At 45.4% G+C, this 21,643-nt stretch overlaps 1 protein-coding gene across 1 annotated transcript in view; it reads left to right on the forward strand.

Moving 5' to 3' along the window:
* Positions 1-21,643, forward strand: part of LOC140721100 (uncharacterized) — a 141,172-nt gene that overhangs the window by 96,882 nt on the left and 22,647 nt on the right. Inside the window, 2 exon segments of the mRNA XM_073035965.1 lie at positions 875-2,434; positions 18,110-19,237. Coding sequence (XP_072892066.1) covers positions 875-2,434; positions 18,110-19,237 — 2,688 coding nt within the window.

Consider the following 21,643-nt stretch of genomic DNA (forward strand, 5'->3'; position numbering starts at 1 on the left):
AATGGAGAGAGTCAAACTGAGCCAGGTCACAGATTGGAGACGGCAGAAATGCCCCATTCTTATAGAGACAGGAAGAGCATCAGAGAATTGTTGGTCATTCCAGATACCAGCACTCTGCCCAGTCAGGAGATGTTTTCTCTGTCCAACTTTCGTTGAACCTCACTGTAACAGTGTGATACCAGATCAAACCTTGGCAACTCAAGTAATCTCATCTGAAATGTTGTCCTACACCCATTGATGGATTTTGTAAATCTTTTCACAGGATAAAAATGAGAAGGATTTTGTCGCCGGGAATCTCAAACACGGCACACCAGTTTTGCTGTCTCTGTCTGGATATTTAAGAAGCGGAGCAAGAGATTCAATCGACCATCCTTCCTACTCAGACTGTGGAGAGGGATTTAATTGGTCATTTGACCAAATAGCAAGCCTGTCATTTTACACAGGAGAAAGGCTGTTCACCTGCTCAGACAGTGGGAATGGATTCACTCAGTTATCACAATTGAAGGTACATCAGCAAGTTCACACTGGGCAAGGCCATTCATCTGTTCTGTGTGTGAGAAGGGGTTCAGTCGGTCTGCCCACCTGTGGACACACCAGTCAGTTCACATCACACCGGGCAGAGGCTGGTCATCTGTTTAATTTCTGAGAAAGGATTCACACAGTCATTTGACCTAATGGCTCACCAGCGAGTTCACACTGGGGAGAAGCCATTCACCTGTTCAGTCTGTGGGAAGGGATTCACTCATTTATCCCAACTACAGAGTCACCAGCAAGTTCACACTGGGGAGAAGCCATTCACCTGTTCAGTCTGTGGGAAGAGATTCACTCATTTATCCCAACTACAGAATCACCAGCGAGTTCACACTGGGGAGAGGCCGTTCACCTGCTCAGTCTGTGGGAAGGGATTCACTCAGTCATCCAACCTACTGGTACATCAGCGAGTTCACACTGGGGAGAAGCCGTTCACCTGCTCAGAATGTGGGAAAGGATTCACTCAGTCATCCCAACTACTGAGACATCAGCGACTTCACACTGGGGAGAAGCCGTTCACCTGCTCAGAATGTGGGAAAGGATTCACTCAGTCATCCCAACTACTGGTACATCAGCGAGTTCACACTGGGGAAAAGCCGTTCACCTGCTCAGAATGTGGGAAAGGATTTACTGATTCATCCACCCTACAGAGTCATCAGCGAGTTCACACTGGGGAGAAGCCGTTCACCTGTTCAGAATGTGGGAAGGGATTTACTCAGTCATCCCACCTACAGAGTCATCAGCGAGTTCACACTGGGGAGAAGCCATTCACCTGCTCAGTCTGTGGGAAGGGATTCACTGAGTCATCCCAACTACAGAGTCATCAGCGAGTTCACACTGGGGAGAAGCCGTTCACCTGTCCAGAATGTGGGAAGAGATTTACTCAGTCATCCCAACTACAGAGTCATCAGCGAATTCACACTGGGGAGAGGTCGTTCACCTGCTCAGTCTGTGGGGAGAGATTTGCTCATTCATCCACCCTACAGAGACACCAGCGAGTTCACACTGGGGAAAAGCCGTTCACCTGCTCAGAATGTGGGAAGAGATTCACTGAGTCATGCCAACTACTGAGTCATCTGCGAGTTCACACTGGGGAGAGGCCATTCATCTGCTCAGACTGTGGGAAGGGATTCACTCGGTTATCCACCCTACAGAGACATCAGCGAGTTCACACTGGGGAGAAGCCGTTCATCTGCTCAGAATGTGGGAAGGGATTCACTCAGTCATCCCACCTACAGAGTCATCAGCGAGTTCACACTGGGGAGAAGCCATTCACCTGCTCAGTCTGTGGGAAGGGATTCACTGAGTCATCCCAACTACAGAGTCATCAGCGAGTTCACACTGGGGAGAAGCCGTTCACCTGTCCAGAATGTGGGAAGAGATTTACTCAGTCATCCCAACTACAGAGTCATCAGCGAATTCACACTGGGGAGAGGTCGTTCACCTGCTCAGTCTGTGGGGAGAGATTTGCTCATTCATCCACCCTACAGAGACACCAGCGAGCTCACACTGGGGAGAAGCCTTTCATCTGCTCAGAATGTGGGAAGAGATTCACTGAGTCATGCCAACTACTGAGTCATCAGCGCGTTCACACTGGGGAGAAGCCGTTCACCTGCTCATTCTGTGGGAAGAGATTCACTGATCCATCCACCCTACAGAAACACCAGCGAGTTCACACTGGGGAGAAGCCATTCACCTGTTCAGAATGTGGGAAGAGATTTACTCAGTCATCCCAACTACAGAGTCATCAGCGAATTCACAATGGGGAGAGGCCGTTCACCTGCACAGTCTGTGGGAACGGATTCACTGATCCATCCACCCTACAGAGACACCAGCGAGTTCACACTGGGGAGAAGCCATTCACCTGTTCAGAATGTGGGAAGAGATTTACTCAGTCATCCCAACTACAGAGACATCAGCGAGTTCACAATGGAGAGAGGCCATTCACCTGCTCAGAATGTGGGAAGGGATTTACTCAATCTTCCACCCTACTGAGACATGAGCGTGTTCACTCCGGTGAGAAGTTGTTCAATTGCACAGAATGTGGGAAACGGTTCACTCTGTCATCCCACCTTCTGCAACACCAGCGAGTTCACACTGGAGAGAGGCCATTCACCTGCTCAGAATGTGGGAAGAGATTCACTCGGTCTTCCACACTACAGAGACATCAGCGAGTTCACACTGGAGAGGAGCCATTTACCTGCTGAGAATGTGGGAAAGGATTCACTCAGTCATCCCAACTACTGGCACACCAGTCAGCTGTTATGAATCCCTAGGTTTTGTTTGCTGTGGACTGTCATTTTAAGAGAGAGAGAGAGATTAAGAAGGTGAATCAGTCTGACTTGCAGCTTGTTTACATCACTCCCAGCTTGTTTAGTTTTAACTGAGGACACAGACACTCAGAGTCAGACGGAGATGAATGAGGAAAAATGGAAGGATTGAAACAAGGGAAATAGGTGCCAAGGGTCACTGTTTGGAATTTTCCTATGCCCACAAGTGTGGGTTAATTATCGATTCAGCGTACATCGAATGTGTGGTTGTCACCTCGTTTAATCGATAGGAGTGGATCTGATTTGGGGTATCCTATGAAGACCACTGATGTGTTAACCCTTGCCTGGGTGTGGTGTGGTAATTCATTTGAAGACGATACCCCTTGTGACAAGTCACTTTGGGTGTGTGGATAATTAGTATGTGGATTTGGAAGGATGACAGATAAAATCTACAGTGACTGTTCTCTCGTTTTACCACCATGGAACATGTGGAATTCGACATAATTGCCTTCCCTTGACATTTACCCTGGATTACAAATATCTCTCTCATCACCTATTCTGTGGTTGAACTGAACTTTCATAATTTACCATCTCAAGACTCCAGACGTTGTTTCCCCCGAGCTCAATAGTTTTGGATTTATATTTACACACATATATACACATAACACTGTTAACTTTTGTTTATCTTGCTTAAGTTACTATATTATAAGTAGATTCTAATAAAGATAGTTTTAACATCAATAGCAGACTCCAGGTGTAGACTCCACGAGGAAATCTGCAGATGTTGGAAATTCAAACGCACACAAAATGCTGGTGGAACACAGCAGGCCAGGCAGCATCTATAAGGAGAAGCACTGTCAACGTTTCAGGCCGAGACCCTTCGTCAGGCAGACTCAGGCAGTCCTGATGAAGGGTCTCGGCCTGAAATGTCGACAGTGCTTCTCCTTATAGATGCTGCCTGGCCTGCTGTGTTCCACCAGCATTTTGTGTGTGTTGTACCAGGTGTAGTCTATTGGTGCTGATTCGTTTCTAAAGTTTTACGATTCGTAACAAAATTGGGGCCTGCATCCGGGATCTGAACAGCTATGTGGGCGTAGTCATTAATTATCGATTTCATTGGGGAAGTCCCTTTTGATTGATTTGTGTGTGGAAAATCAGCAGCGGATGCTGATTATTGTTTGGAAGCGGCAACCTCTGAGGCATTAGAGGATGCCAGACGGATTGAGTTGTTGAGTCTTGCTAGAAGGTTAAAACTAGCTATGTTGAAATTGACAATGAGGAGGGCACAGATGCAGAGGATAACAGCTGAACATTATATATCTGAGGGTGTGTTTAAAGTGGAGGAGTTGGAGGTGTTTCCTGCAAGTAAACCTAGTGAGCTTGAGCTCCAGTACGAGTGAGAAAAATTAAAGATGGAGGCTGCGGAAAGGCAGAGGCAGTTTGAGGCTATAGAGGCTGAAAATCAGAGAGGAGGCAGAAAAACTCATCTGCAGCCAAAGCAACAACAACAGCTGAAGGAATTAATTCTGAAGTTTAAAGGTTTATTTTCCGATGTTCCCAAGGAAACCACGGTCGTAGTACATGTTGTAGATATTGGTCAAGCCAAACCGATTAAACAACACCCATATTGCATGAACGTCGAAAAGTGTAAATTGGCTGAGCAAGGAATGGAATAGATGCTGAAAATGGTATTATTAGTCCTGCAGCATCAGATTGGAGCTCACCCTGCATTATTGTGCCTTAACCTGATGGTAGTGTTAGATTTTGCACTGATTATAGGAAGGTAAATGCAGTAACAAAAACCGAATCCGATCCTATCCCTAGGGTGGATGATTGCATCAATAAGGTTGGAAAAGCTAAATTTCTTACAAAGATCGATCTGTTGAAAGGGTATTAGTGTGTTCCATTGATGGACAGAGGTAGAGAAATTTCTGCATTTGTGACACCATCTGGGTTGTATGAATACAATGTTTTGTCTTTTGGAAGGAAAAATGGTCCAGGATTATTCCAGAGAATGATTGATTCTGTAATTCGAGGGTTAGAACACACAGATGTCTGTACTGATGACTTAGTCACAGGGAGTGACACTTGGGAAAAGCATATCTCTGCAGTAGAGAAGCCGTTTGAGAGACTTTCTCAGGACAACTTTACAGTTAGCTAAGAGTCAATTTGGCCATGCCACTGTGACCTGTCTTGGCTATGTTGTTGGTCAAAGCAAGTTGGCTCCTGTTCGGGCAAAAGTCCAGGCAATTTCTCAAGTTCCTATTCTGTCAGCTAAGAAGGCTCTTAGAGGGTTTCTGGGAATGGATGGATGTTACCGTAAGTTGTGTAAGAACTTTGCTGCTATCGCTCTTCCTCTGAACAATCTCCTGAAGAAGGGTGAAAAGTTTGTTTGGACCGAACCTCGTCAGTAGGCATTTGATCGATTGTAAGCCATTTTCGATTGAAAGTTATTATTTGAGATTAGGCCAATCAATGTAGTGTTGTCAGCAAATTTCATTAGCAGATTGGAGCTGTGGGTGGCAACACAGTGTCATGGGTGCACAGAGAGTAAAGGAGGGGGACAAAGAGACAACCCTGTGGGTTATGTGTCCCTGAGGGTCAGAGAGAGAGAGAAGATGGAGCCCACTCTTACCACCTGCCGGCGATCTGACAGGAAGTCCAGGATCCAGCTACACAAAGCAGGGTGAAGGCCGAGGTCTCTGAGCTTCTTGTCGATACCTCACGCCTTCGTATGGCTACTGCTCTGCCCATGACTGAAAGGAACTGCAGAGAACTTTGGAGAGCAGAGAACATCAGAGAAACAAGCCTCCGCTCCATGGACTCTTCCTACACTTCCCCTCCATCGGAAAAGCAGGCCATGTACTCAAAGAACCTCATAACCTGGATATTCTTGCTGCAAACCTGCTCCCACATTGGCAGAGAGATACAAAAGCCTTGAAGCGCGTAACACCAGGGTGAAGGATGGCTTCCTGTCTGTGGTTATAAGCCAAATGAATGATAAAATGGACTCGACCTCACAATGTAACTCGACGTGACCCTGCACCATGAGTCTATCTGCACTGTACTTTCTCGGCAGCCATAATGCTTTGTTACAGTGATTATTTTGTTGTATATCAGCTCAATGTACTGTCGTAATGTATCGATCTGTGTGGATGGTACGTCAGGCAAGATTTTCACGGTAGCTCAGTACATGATGTGAATAAACAAATTCCCCATTTGTATTGTGTGGAAATATTAGACAGTTTGAGCTTCTGCTCTGGAACCTCAGAAGGAAACTTAACTGTTGTCATTTCTGTGGAATACAAATAAATGGAAAATGCTTCATTCTCACATTACGATCTGCGGTAACTGGGATCAGGTGACCGGTGGTGGGTCTCCCATATCAATATCTGAATCAGGTTTACTAGCACCGGCATATGCCATGAAATTCGTTGTCTCTGCGGCAGCAGTAGAACCTAATTGATAACCATAGATTTTAACCATTGTGACTTAAAATAAGAATATACATTTTAAGTAGTTAAATTATATAAATAATGCAAAAATATTTTTTTTAAATGTAATAAACTATTTTAATTGTGTCGACTATTTGACTGACTGGGTTGTTGCTTTGGAAGTAGTGGAGTGAAGCTTAACTGAACTGCACACATTTATGACAAGCTCAGAGAAATAGAAAAGGCTAAATTCTCACATCAATGGGTCAGACACCCATAAACATTGGCTGCACATCAGCAGATAAAAACAGTGGAATGAAACATGCTGAAAATATTGCAGAAAAAAAACATATTGGCCACCACAACGAGAGGACGTGACAGATCCGGATCTCACTGCCTTGTCTGAACGGGGAAAGATGAAGCTACACGGACACGTAGAGCAGTGACCCGCAGATGCTGCAGATCTGCAGAAAAACTTGAACAGGAAATGGGATCACGTGACCGGATTGGTCTCCCACCCCCAGACAGATGTCCAGCTACCCACTACACTGTGGAAATAAGCAAACTTGCGCTCACATCTCCTCTCACCTCAAATGTATTAGACATTTCAACCCCCAGGAAAAATATATCGTCTGTCCACTCTGTCTAATCATCTCGTAATCTAATAAACATCCATCCAGTCGTAATCTAATAAACATCCATCCAGTCTCAAACCAGCCTGCGCCGCTCTAGAGAAAACAACACAACTTTATCCAGCCTCTCGTTATAACTCATGCCCTCTAATCCAGTCAGTATCCAGGTAAACCTCTTCTGCGCCCTCTCCAAAGCCCCGACATCCTTCCGAGAATGGGGGCGACCAGAACTGCATGAAACACTTCAGATGTGGTCTAACCAGTTTTATAAAACTGTGTTACGAACTCTAGCGTTTTAGAAACGAAACAGCAGCAAAATAGTTCACAGTGGAGTCTGATTTTGATGTTAAAACCACTCTCTTTATTAGAATCTACTTATGATGTAGTAACTTTAAAAAAATGGAAAGTTAACAGTGTTATGTGTATATATCTGTAAATATAATTCCCAGACTATTGAGCCTGAGGGAAAAAAGCTCAGAGTCTTGAGATGGTAAAGCAGGAAAGTTCAGTAATCCACGGAATAAATGAATCGAGAGAGATATTTGTGATCCAGGGTGAAACGTAGAGAAAGGGCCGTTACTTCAAAATAACCGCCGACGACGTTGAATCCGTCCACATACGAGTTCTCAGCGAAAGTGACCTGTCACAGGAATACAGTCTTCCAGGGGTTACCACACAACATACCCAGGCAAGGGTTAACACAAGATATTCCAAAGTCCACTCCTATGGATTATACGAAGTGACAGCCACACACATTTGTTGTGGTTCCGTGTCCCGATGATCAACGCACTCTTGTGGGCATAGGAGAGTTCCAAGCCTCAGCTGTGACTAACTGAAGCGATCAGCTTTTCCAGTCTGTCTCGCTCTTTAGACTGGCCGACTGCCTGACTGCAGATCGCTCTCTCTCTTATGGTTAATCCACAGTCAGCGCTGTCAGCCTGTGACTGACGTCATAGTCCCACCTCCTCACGCCGGCGCTCTTAAAGAAACAGTCACAGTACGACCGCAGACTCGGAACAGCTGCAACACAACTTCCCGAATTTTGAACTCAATGCTTCAACTAATAAAGACAACCACACCATTTGCCTTCTTAACCACCCGATCAATCTGTGCAGTCTCTTTAAGGGAGCGATGAACTGGGAGTCTAAGATCCCTCTGATCATCGACACTGTTCAGGGTTTGGCATTTAACAGTGTACTGTCTCATACATTCGACCTACCGAGCTGCCAAGATGATCATCACTAATCAAATCTCACTGAGATTTCTCAGGTCCTGTTCAATTTATTGCCAAATGCACAAGTACGGGAAGGTACAGGGACAGAGAAACACTGATTTGTGGCAGCATCACAGGCAAGTACATTCAGATAACACACGGAACACAATTTATACGATGCTCTGTCAGTAACAATCTATAAAAATATGTTTTATGTCATTAACAATATTTAAAATACATTGTGTCATGATCAATATTAAAATGTACATTTTGTATCAATAACAGACTTGGAAATGTTGATTTGCTCCCTGTCTCCATTCCTCCTATAATCCACAACCAGCTCCTTTGTTTTCGTCAAAATGAGAGAGAGGTTGTTTTCTTGAAACAACTGCGTCGGGGGTGATGACTTCTTCTCTATACGCTGCCTCGTTATTGTTTGGGATTCGGCCGATCAATGTAGTGTAGTCAACAAATTTAATTAGCAGATTGGAACCCGACACTGCAGCCCCACAGTGCACTATGTACTGATTGCAAAGCCACGAAATTGCATGTGAATAGCCTCCCCTCCCCCAACTCCACTCTTTCTGCGTCACAAGCAGACTGGGACATCTCACATCTCGCTGCCTCCGCCAGGACATTAAACTGTGAACAACTGTGGTCAGGGACTGATCTCTGGGGTACTCCAAACGCTACCTCCTTCCAGTCTGAAAACGACCGACTCATCCAGACACACACTAACGGCAGTTTATCGATGTCCAACGAAAAAGCCTAATCAGCTACTCCTGATGTTCAATACCATTGCTGACTCTGATTTTACCACCGTCAAATGCCAGGAGGGACATAATAATCAGAAAGTCTCTGGTCACAGCCGTGTAAATAAAATGTGATCTCAGCAGGTGTGTGGCGCATGCTCAGAATGCGAAGGAGACAGACAAACTGAGCCAAGTCACAGGCTGATGAAGGGGAGGAATGATTCATTTTGATACAGAGAGGGAAGCAGAGGGTTTCATATTGTGCCTGATGCCTGAACTGTGGCCAGTTAGAAGATGAAGTCTTGTTCCTCCAACTTGTTTTGAGCAGTAGATGCTAGAGAACACAGCGCCCCACCCGCTACAAGGAGGGAACGAACACGTGTCCATGTCCGTGATCTGACTTGATACATTGCCATGACGTTGATAGCAGTTTGACGTCATTCATCGCAGATACTGCAACAGCTTCGCACTGGGAAGCAGCCGTTCACCTGCTCCGTGTGTGCGAAGAGACTCATTCAGTTAACCCACCTTGTGATGCTCCGGTGAGTTCACAATAAATAGAGGCCACATTTCTGTCCGGAGTGAGCAAAGAGTTTTACTCAATCATCCCAGCTGCTGCAACACCAGCAACTTTACATCAGGAGGAAGTTCAAATCAGCTCCGTGTTAAATGTTTAACCATCACGGTGACTGAAGGCAGCTGCAGGTTCATGAGGACTGTTACTGTCAGATTCTGCAGTTCTTGCGGCTGCTCATCGCACCCAGGACTGAACCCTGGTCACTGAGCATTGGAGGAGTCTGTTCTGCTGATGTTAGCCTTAAACTAGACTGGCGTTTAATATTGTGGAGCTGTGATATATAAATCACTTCTGTATCAAATTCCGCGTCTCACTGAGAGGCCACTCGGCCCATCTTGTCCTGCCCATGTTTCTGTTCCATAGCAGTATATGAAAATATACCCCTGCCGTTCCCCTCTTGCTCTCCCTGAGATGACGGGTTGCAACAAGTCACCACTCTATGGGATAGGAGATTTGTTAAGTACCCCGCAACTGGGTGTTAAAACAGCAGAGAAAGAAGAATCCGTTGGAGTCTGGTGGTACCAAACTAAAGGTGTTTATTAATAAAAATAAGCAAAACCATATCAATAATGCAAATATACATATAAAACAAGTTAGCAGTAATAAACACAGAAGTGTAGGAATAATAATAATCAATAATAAACAAGCTCTATCGATGTCTAGGGGTAAATGAATTGTCACAGAAAAGTATAAAGTTCAGTTCAGTTCATGAGTGCTGATGTAGTTATGGTTGTTGTATTGTAATCGTGAGAGAGAGAGAGAGAGAGAGAGAGAGAGAGAGAGAGAGAGAGAGAGAGAGAGAGAGAGAGAGAGAGAGAGAGAGAGAGAGAGAGAGAGAGAGAGAGGAGAGAGAGAGAGAGAGAGAGAGAGAGAGAGAGAGAGAGAGAGAGAGAGAGAGAGAGAGAGAGAGAGAGATGAGAGAGAGAGAGAGGAGAGAGAGAGGAGAGAGAGAGAGAGAGAGAGAGAGAGAGAGAGTGGTTTCTCTGCAAGCTTGTTTACACTTTTACAAGGACACTGTCAGCTTCTGTGTTCTTACAGAGAGAGAAGGGAGGAACTGTTTGATGGACAGCTGGGGCTCAGCTCGGTCGAGATAAGTAGGAGGTCCGCTGATAGACCTCCAGACACATGGTTTTGGACACTGAATGAGCTTTGTTGTGTCCACAGAAAAAGGTGGGCTTTGGAAGATCGATCAGTGGCTCTCGCAGTGTGAAAAGGCTGTGGACCGGTGGGGAGTTATTCGTGTGTCCTCCCTCGCCTGGGTTAATAACTCCACCACAGAAGAACGGTCCCGTTTGTAGTGTCACAGTCGGTGACTTCCAAAGGATTTCGGAGGACGACGGGACTATCGACGGCCGTCAGCTTACCTGAAGACTCAGACCTCTCCCTCTCTCTCTCTCCATCACTACTCGACTCAATCCCACGAACTGAACTGAACTTCACTCATCACCGTAAGACGGTATCCATTCACCCCGAGGCGTGAAGAAGCTTGGCTTTCCTATTTCCACACACACACACACACACACACACACACACACACACACACACACACACAACACACACACACACACATAATCATTGCTAACCTGTTTGATATATCTGCATTTATATTGCTGTATTGCGTAGTTACTAATAAATAGCATTAGTTTATAGCAATACCAGACTCCACAGTGTTTTCTATTTCTGCTGGTTCTTTGACCCGTCACGGGGTACGTAACAGTATGTACTCCAAATATAAAAGATTAAAGGAAATAAACAGAAGTTAACAGTGTTATGCGTATATATAGCTCCCAAACTATCAAGCTTGGGAAACAATGCTTAAAGTCTTCAGATGGTAAAGTGGAAAAGTTCAGTAATCCACGGAATAAGTGAGAGAGAGGAGAGATTTGTAAATCCACACGAACATGTAGAGAGAAGGCAATTACGAAGAATTCCACATACATTCCACGCTGGGTAAACGAAATAACAGTCGCCGAAGATCTTATCCGTCGATTAGTTCCGAAATCCACTTGGAAATATCACCAGGTGACGGTGACAGGAATATCGTCTTCAAGTGGTTACCACAGAACACCCCCGATTCCAGGTAAGGGTCAACAAAAGTGATACCACAGGGTACTCCAGCAAATCCACACATATGGATGATACGAAGTGACAGTCACACATCCGTTGTGCACTGCGTGCCGATGATCAGATCAACCCAACCTTTTTGGGCATGGAAGAGTTGCAGCCTAGAGCAGTCACACGCTGAAGTTCCAACAGCTTGTCTCCCTCTCCCTCTCCCGCTCCCGCTCCCTCAGGCTGCCGCAGCTTGTGTCTGACGTCACAGCCCCGCCTCACTCAGCCACTTAAAGCGACACTCACAGTAAACGAATCTGCGGTCTCGTAACACAATGCACCTCTAAAGTCTGACAGCAGACTAGCGAGTGAATCTTCGATGGTGCAGAGTCAGAAACCAAGAGTTGCCAGCCTGAGTCAGGGGCTCCAGAGGGAGATGGGGTCCAGAGGAGGAGGACGAATAAGACCAGCAGGATGTGATTAAAGGTGAAAGATTAGAAGCATTTGGAAACTGGTTGATCGAAAAAAAAGGTGGTTAATTTCTGCAAAACACAGGTGGAAATCAACAGATCAGGCAGAACTTTTGGAGAGGAATAAATAGAAAACGTTTAGGCAGAGCCCCTTCCGCATGCCTAGCCTGTGTACTCCGCTGCTTAGTTGCTCTCTGAATTGCAGAGTTCCTCCAGCGTTTTGTGTGTGCGTCTCTGTATTTCCAGCAACTGCAGAATCTCCTGTGTTTTATATCTGCATTTTACTTTGGCATTAGATACACGTTGATATTGAATATATTGCTTATGGGAGCCGCTTTCTGCGTTAAAACAGCTGCAGATTTTTCTATACACACGATAAAAAAAAAAAATGAGGTATGGACATTGGACCGGTGCTTGCAGGAATGTTTAATGGCACCGTGATTACCCATAGGGCCATGCGTTAAGAATTTCGCCGGCGCTGAAGCGCCGATGAAATGCGCAGGCGTCAGGTTGAAGACGTCCCTGATTGTCACGCATGCGCGCAGTACACGGAAGCCTTGGAAATGGCGTCTGCAGGTAAGAGTGATTCTCCGTGTATTATCTGAAACACCAACTTCGGGATAATTCCTCTGAATTTCGGACACTATGACCAGCAACCCCGGGACAGTCCTGCCCTCTTCCCTCTCTCTCAGCCCCGGGTCATTCCCCGTACTCGGGCCCCGGGGAGCTTCCGGTTGACGAGGGAATGGGAACCGATGGATCTCTCAGACAGAGCTGAGCTCCGGCTATCCAAATGCAAGGATTAGGAACTCGGAGAAAGGGAACAAAATCTTTTACATCACCAGTTGAGAAAATTGGCATTAGTACTCTTTTCCGTTGATGCTGCCTGGCCTGCTGAGCTCCTCCAGTATTTTGTGTGTGTTGCTTCCTCTACCTCCTCTTGCTCTGGACTTTTATACCGGTGAGAACATGTTTTGTCCCATTCTCTCTGAGTACGTAATAATATCAAACACCTTTGCCCTGGGCAACAAGTAGCTTTCTCATCCCAATGTGCCAGACTCCAGTGAGACAGAGTACTGCCCTTCCCTTCATATTCATTGGGATTTCATTCACTGAGTTCACCACCGTCAGTCATTGGGGGAGGGTTCAGGGGGAATATTTATGTAGAATACAGAAACTAGTGATGCCTGTTTGCATTTTGGTGATTCCAAAGTTTGCTGGAGAATTTGCAAGTGGGAAGAAGTGGAGTGATATTTGGAAATCTGACTTTTTAAAGCGTAATTTAGCAAGGAAACCACATATGGACAATGTGCAAAAGCTTTGGTGGGAAAATCCTCCATTTCCTGTTACAGGCCTGCTACAAAGGTTGTGTGAGAGTGCAGATGAACTCGATCAAACCCAGAGGAGATCAAAGTTCCTATTGACAGTGATTTGCTAGATGTTAAAATGTATACCTCTCTATATAAAATTCACTGTGCACATCTTGTCACTGGGTAAAAAATGCACAGTACAAGATTTATCTGCACACTGGTTATTACAAATTAGAGGGGAGATTATTACAAATTAGAGAGGTATTGGAGGGAAGGAGGGGAGACCTCCAGTGTCCCTGATGTCCTCACCTACAAGATGTGCAGCTTGTAACCCTGCACTTCAATGAGCTGCAACTTGAAATGGATGAATTCCAGATCATCCAGCAGTTGGAGGGGGTGATAGATATGACATGAGGAGAGGTGAATTACACCTAAGGTGCAGGACACAGGAAACTGGGTGAGAATCAGGAAGGGGAATGAGGTTAAATAGGCATCACAGAGTACTCTCGTGGCCAACCCCACAACAACAGGTGGACCACTTTAGAAGCTGTTGGGGGGAATTACCTGGCAGAGGAAAGTCAAAAGGCTGATAGGGGATTTGTTAGAGGAACAGAACAAGAAGGGACGAATATCCTAGTGGTAAGGCTTGCTAGTGGTAGTGAGCAGGGGGAGGGGGGTGATGTGGTTAAAATAAGTTGTAGGGGGAATGGGAGCCAGAATGACAGAACAGATAGTGGAGAGGGTGAATTGAATTGACTTTATTAAATACATACTTCATAAACATGAGGAGTAGAAATATTTACCTTACATCATATAAATGTGCAATGTGTAATTTATAGTAGTTTATAATAGATAGTTTGCTCATAGGACAGTCAATATAACATCGAAATGCAATTGTATCAGCATGAATTAATCAGTCTGATGGCCTGGTAGAAGATGATCTCCTGGAGCCTGTTGCTCCTTTTGCTGTGGTACTGTTTCCTGGATGGTAGCAGCAGGAACAGTTTGTGGTTCTGATGAATTGGGCCTGTTTGACCCTGATATTCGTTGGGCCCTTTTTACACACCTGTCTGTGTAAATGTACTGAATCATGGAAAGTAGATTGTGCAATGTATAATTTCCTTGTTTATATTTAGAGACATTTTTTGGTGTATAAAATGATGAGGGGTATTGAGCGTGTGAGTGGCCAGAGGAATGTTTTTTTTTCCAGGGTTGAAATGGTTAATGCCACTTTTCCACACTCCCATAGACCCTTTGTCCATCTCCTGAGTAAATAGAGATGGAAAAATATTTAAGATCTCCCCCATCTGCTTTGGTTCCACACGTGGATTGCCATTCCGGTCTTCCAGAGGACCAACTTTGTGCCTTGCAATCCTTTTGCTCTTAATCTATCACTAGAATCCCTGAGGATTATCCTTCACCTTTTCTGTGACAGCAACCTCATGCCATCTTTTAGCCATCCTGATTTATTTCTTATGTGTTCTCTTGCATTTCTTATACTCCATAAGAAACTGACTGCCTATCCCTGTTATGCAATTCCACTTTCTTTACCAGGGTCTCAATATCTCTTGCAATCCAAGTTTCCCTGCAGTTTCTATCTTTACCTTTTATTCTGACATACCCGCTTACTACTTTCAAAATTTCGCTTTGAAGGCCTCCCATTTACCAAGCACACATTTGCCATAAAGCAGCCTGTCCCAGTCCACAGTTGCCAGATCCTGGTGTTGATTCCAGGTGTTGATCCATGCCCTGAACACATCCGCCTTTCCTACGCTGCTCCTTGTATTGAAATATACAGGGCTCAGCATATTCACTGCACCATGCTCAGCTTTTTCATTCCTGACTTTGTCTGAGGCCTGAACAACATCTGTCTCCACAACCTCTCCACTATCTGTTCTGTTATTCAGGCTCCCATTCCCACTGCAACTTTAGTTTAAGCCTCCTCACCCCCACCTCCCACCATGCAGATCTATCACCCCTTTGGCTTTCCTCTCCCAGATCAATAAAAAGGAGGTGCATACCAGGTACAGGCAGATAGGAACAAATGGGGTACTTATGAAATACAGGAAATTCAGGTGAACACTTATGAAAGAAATAAAGGCACGAGGTTGCCTCAGCATACAAGGTGAAGGAGAATCCTCAGGGATTCTGCAGACATGTTAAGAGCAAAAAGATTGCAAGGGAAAAAAATAATTCTCTGGAAGATCAGAATGGTAATCCATATGAAGGGATAACATAGACTTGGGGAGATTTTTTTTGCATCCGTATTTACTCAACAGATGAACACAGAGTCTATAGAAGTGAGGCAAAGCCGCATCAACTTCATGAACCCTGTACAGATTACAGAGGTGGAGGGGTTTGCTGTCTTGAGGCAAATCAGTGTGGATCAATCCCCAGGGCCTGACAAGTTGTTCACTAGGACCCTGCGGAAGACAAGTGCAGAAATTATTGGGGCCTAAGCACAGATATTTAAATCACCCTTAGTGACAGGTGAGGTACTGGAGGATTGGAGGACAGATTGTTCTGCTGTTCAAGAAAGGCTGTAAAAATAAACTAGGAAATTATACGTTGGTGAGCTTGACATCAGAACTGGGAAAGTTATTGGAATGTGTGTGCAGCAACCAAGTATATACTGTAAGTATTTGGATAGGTGTGGACTGATAAAGGATAGACAGCATGGCTCTCGCCAATCTTATAGAGTCTCTCGAGGAAGTTATCAGGGAAGTAGATGAAGGCAAGGCAGTGGATGTTGTCTGCATGGACTTTAGCAAGGCACTTGACAAAGTCTCATATGGGAGCTTGGTCAAGAAGGTTCAGTCACTCAGCATTCAAGATGAGGCAGTAAATCGGATAAGACACTGTCTTTGGGAGAAGCCAGAGTGTAGTAGCAGATGGTTGCCTCTCTGACTGGAGGCCTGTAACTAGTGGTTGCCACAGGGATCAGTGCTGGGTCTATTGTTGTTTGTCATCTATATCAGTAATCTGGATGATAGTGTGGTTAACTGGATCAGCAAATTTGTGGATGACAACAAGACTGGGGGTTTAGCGGACTGCGAGAAGACAATCATGGCTTGAAGTGTGATCGGGACCAGGTGGGAAAATGGTTTTAGAAATGGAAAATGGAATTTAATGCAGACCAGTGTGAGTTGTTGGACTTTGGTATGACCTACCAAGTGAGGTCTTTCATAGTGATTGGTCGGGCATGGAGGAGTGTTGTAGAAGAAAGGGACCTGGGAATACAAGTCCTTAATTCACTGAAAGTGGTATCACAGGTAGATAGGGATGGAAAGAATAATTTCAGCCCATTGCCCTTCATGAACCAAAGTACTGATAACAATAGATGGATGTTATGTTGACTTCTAGAAGACATTGGTAAGGCCTAACTTGGAGTATTGTGTGCAGTTTTGGTCACCGACCTACAGGAAAGATGTAAAAGAAGTTCAGAGATTTCAGAGAAAATTCACAAGGATGTTGCCATGTCTGGAGGACTTGGGTTAGAAGGAAAGATTAAACAAATCAGGACTTTATTCCTTGGAATGCGGAAGATTGAGGGAAGATTTGATTGTGATAGAGAGGCACAGATAGTGTTAATGCAAGCTGGCTTTTGCCACGAAGATTGGGTGGAACGACAACCAGAGGCCATGGGTTAAGGGTGAAAGGTGAAATGTTAAGGGGAACATGAGGGGAAACTTCTTCACTCAGACGGTTATCCGGCTGTGGAATGAGCAGCCAGCACAAGTGGTGCATGCGAGCTCGATTTCAACATTTAAGAGGTTTGTGTTGGTACCTGGATGGTAGAGGTGTGGGAGTGGGCTGTTTAAATAGTTCAGCACAAACTAAATGGCCCAAAGGGCCTGTTTCTGTGTTGAAATTTTCTATGATTGTGACAAGAACCTGAAATAATACAAAAATTCACTCTAACCCCTTTTGACAGCTGTGTGAACCAACCAGTCATTTCAGCAGGAATTTTTTATATGGCGTTAAAACTGTGACACTTTAAGTTAATAATACATAAAAGAAAATCCCAGCTGCACGTCAAGAAAAACTATTTGTGTGAGACTGTTTCAGTTACTGTGGGGCCAGGCACCCATGCAGCTCAGCAGGAACAGGGAATAATACCAATGGAGTGAGTCAAACTGAGCCAAGGCACAAATTGGAGATGGCAGAAATGCCCCATTCTTATAGAGACAGGAAGAGCATCAGGGAATTGATGGTCATTCCAGATACCAGCACTCTGCCCAGTCAGAAGTTGATTTCTCTGTCCAACTTTTGTTGAACCTCACTGTAACAGTGTGATACCAGATCAAACCTTGGCAACTCAAGTAATCTCATCTGAAATGTTGTCCTACACCCATTGATGGATTTTGCAAATCTTTTTACAGGTTAAAAATGAGAAGTAATTCGTCTCTAGGAAGCTCAAACATGGCACAGCAGTTTTGTTGTCTCTGTCCAGATATCTAAGAAGTGGAACAAGGGAACCAATTGACCACCCTTCCTGCTCAGACTGTGGGGAGGGATTCACTCGGTCATTTGACCAACTGGCACGCCTGTAATTTACACAGGAGAAAGGCCTTTCACCTGCTCAGACAGTGGGAATGGATTCACTCGGTTATCACAATTGAAGGTACATTAGCAAGTTCACACTGGGCAAGGCCATTCACCTCTTCTGTGGGTGGGAAGGGGTTCAGTCGGTCTTCCCACCTGTGGACACACCAGTCAGTTCACACTGGGCAGAGGCTGGTCATCAGCTGAATTTGTGGGGAAGGATTCACTCGGTCATCTGGCCTAATGGCTCACCAGCAAGTTCACACCAGGGAGTGGCCGTTCACCAGCTCAGAGTGTGGGAAAGGATTTACACAGTCATCTACCCTACTGATACATCAGCGAGTTCACACTGGGGAGAAGCCGTTCACCTGTTCAGAATGTGGGAAGAGATTTACTCAGTCATCCCAACTACAGAGACATCAGCGAGTTCACACTGGGGAGAAGCCGTTCACCTGCTCAGACTGTGGGAAGAGATTCACTCGGTTATCCCACCTCCAGAGACATCAGCGAGTTCACACTGGGGAGAAGCCTTTCAGCTGCTCAGTCTGTGGGAAGGGATTCACTCTGTCATCTACCCTACTGGTACATCAGCGAGTTCACACTGGGGAGAGGCCATTCACCTGCTCGGTCTGTGGGAAGAGCTTCACTCATTTATCCACCCTACGGAATCATCAGCGAGTTCACACTGGGGAGAAGCCATTCACCTGTTCAGAATGTGGGAAGAGATTTACTCAGTCATCCCAACTACAGAGACATCAGCGAGTTCACACTGGGGAGAAGCCGTTCACCTGTTCAGAATGTGGGAAGAGATTTACTCAGTCATCCCAACTACAGAGACATCAGCTAGTTCACACTGGGGAGAGGCCGTTCACCTGCTCAGTCTGTGGGAAAGGATTCACTCTGTCATCTACCCTACTGGTACATCAGCGAGTTCACACTGGGGAGAAGCCGTTCACCTGCTCAGTCTGTGGGAAAGGATTCACTCTGTCATCTAACCTACTGGTACATCAGCGAGTTCACACTGGGGAGAAGCCGTTCACCTGCTCAGTCTGTGGGAAAGGATTCACTCTGTCATCTACCCTACTGGTACATCAGCGAGTTCACACTGGGGAGAAGCCGTTCACCTGCTCAGACTGTGGGAAGAGATTCACTCGGTTATCCCACCTCCAGAGTCATCAGCGAGTTCACACTGGGGAGAGGCCGTTCACCTGCTCAGACTGTGGGAAGAGATTCACTCGGTTATTCCACCTCCAGAGTCATCAGCGAGTTCACACTGGGGAGAGGCCGTTCACCTGCTCAGTCTGTGGGAAGAGATTCACTGAGTCATCCAATCTGCAGAGTCATCAGCGAGTTCACACTGGGGAGAAGCCATTCACCTGCTCAGAATGTGGGAAGAGATTCACTCGCTCATCCACCCTACAGAGTCACCAGCGAGTTCACACTGGGGAGAGGCCATTCACCTGCTCAGTCTGTGGGAAAGGATTCACTCTGTCATCTACCCTACTGGCACATCAGCGAGTTCACACTGGGGAGAGGCCATTCACCTGCTCAGTCTGTGGGAAAGGATTCACTCGGTTAGCTAACCTACAGAATCACCAGCGACTTCACACTGGGGAGAAGCCATTCACCTGCTCAGAATGTGGGAAGAGATTCACTCAGTCATCCCACCTACGGAGTCATCAGCGAGTTCACGCTGGGGAGAGGCTGTTCACCTGCTCAGTCTGTGGGAAAGGATTCACTCGGTTAGCTAACCTACAGAGACACCAGCGAGTTCACACTGGGGAGAAGCCATTCACCTGCTCAGAATGTGGAAAGGGATTCACTCAGTCATCTCACCTACAGATTCATCAGCGAGTTCACACTGGGGAGAGGCCATTCACCTGCTGAGAATGTGGGAAAGGATTCACTCAGTCATCCCACCTACTGACACACCAGTCAGTTCACAATGGGGAGTGGCCATTGTTATGAATCCCTAGGTTTTGTTTGCTGTAGACTGTCATTTTAAGAGAGAGAGAGAGAGAGAGATTAAGAAGGCAAATCAGTCTGACTTGCAGCTTGTTTAGTTTTAACCAAGGACACAGACACTCAGAGTCAGACGGAGATGAAGGAGGAAAAATGGAAGGATCAAAACCAGGGAACTAGTGGCCAAGGGTCACTGTTTGGAACTTTCCTATGCCCACAAGGGTGGCCTAATTATCGATTCACCGTACATCGAATGTGTGGTTGTCACCTCATTTAATCCATAGGAGTGGATCTGATTTGGGGTATCCTGTGGAGACCACGTATGTGTTAACCCATGCCTGGCTGTGGTGTGGTAATTCATTAAGATGATACCCCTTATGACAAGTCACTTTGGGTGGTAATTAGTATGTGGATTTGGAAGGATGACAGATAAAATCTACAGCGACTGTTGGTCTCGTTTTACCACCATGGAACCCGTGGAATAAGACATAATTGCCTTCTCTCAACATTTACCCTGGATTACAAATATCTCTCTCTCATCACGTATTCCATGGTTGAACTGAACTTTCATACTTTCCCATCTCAAGACTCCAAACCTTGTTTCCCCCGAGCTCAATAGTTTGGGAGTTGTATTTATACACATAACACTCACGAGGAAATCTGCAGATACTGGAAATTCAAACAACGCACGCAAAATGTTGGTAGAACACAGCAGGCCAGGCAGCATCTATAAGGAGAAGAACTGTCGACTTTTCAGACTGAGACCCTTCATCAGGACTAACTGAAAGGAAAGATACTAAGAGATTTGAAAGTAGTGGGGGGAGGGTGAAATGCGAAATGATAGGAGAAGACCGGAGGTGGTGGGATGAAGCTAAGAGTTGGAAAGGTGATTGGCGAAAGTGATGCAGAGCTGGAGATGGGAAAGGATCATTGGACAGGAGGCCTCGGGAGAAAGAAAGGTGGGGTGAAGCACCAGAGAGACATGGAAAACAGGCAAACAATTAAATATGTCAGTGATGGGGTAAGAAGGGGAGGAGGGGCATTAACGGAAGTTAGAGAAGTCAATGTTCATCCCATCAGGTTGGAGGCTACCCAGCCGGTATATAAGGTGTTGTTCCTCCAACCTGAGTTTGGATTAATTTTGACAGTAGAGGAGGCCATGGATAGACATATCAGAATGGGAATGGGACGTGGAATTAAAATGTGTGGCCACTGGGAGTAGTCTGTTGCTCCTGGTTCGTTTCTAAAGCGTTACGGTTTGTAACAAAATGGGGCCTGCATCTGGGATATGAACAAATTTAAGGATTGATTTAATATCGATTTCATTGGGGAAATCCCTTTTGATTTATTTGTGTGTGGAAAATGAGCAGCAATGGATGTTGATAGATATCTGGAAGTGTGAACCTCTCAGGCATTAGAGGACACCAGAAGGATTGAGTTGTAGAGTATTGCTAAAACGTTAATACTTGCTAAGGTGAAATTGACAATGAAGAGGGAACAGATGCAGAGGATAATAGCTGAACATTATGTATCTGAGGGTGTGTTTAAAGTGGAGGAATTGGATTTTCCTGAAAGTAAACCTTGTGAGCTTGAGCTCCAGTACAAGTTAGAAAAATTAAAGATGGATGCTGCGGAAAGGCAGAGGCAGTTTCAGGCTGGAGAGGCAGAAAAGCAGAAAGAAAATTCTCTTACAAAGTGTAAATAAGGGGAAGGCTTAGCAAGCCTATTCTGCTTTGACAGTTGCTGAAGCAGCTTATTATTTATTTATTTATTTATGCTGCCCCAATCATCGCCAGCGGGCTATAAATGTGCAGGAGCAGTGTGTGGTTCAGTGCTTTGCTCAAGGACACACACGCTGCCTCGGCTGAGGCTCGAACTTATGACTTTCAGATCGC

This window comes from Hemitrygon akajei, unplaced genomic scaffold (assembly GCF_048418815.1).
Source record: "Hemitrygon akajei unplaced genomic scaffold, sHemAka1.3 Scf000050, whole genome shotgun sequence".
Taxonomy (NCBI): domain Eukaryota; kingdom Metazoa; phylum Chordata; class Chondrichthyes; order Myliobatiformes; family Dasyatidae; genus Hemitrygon; species Hemitrygon akajei.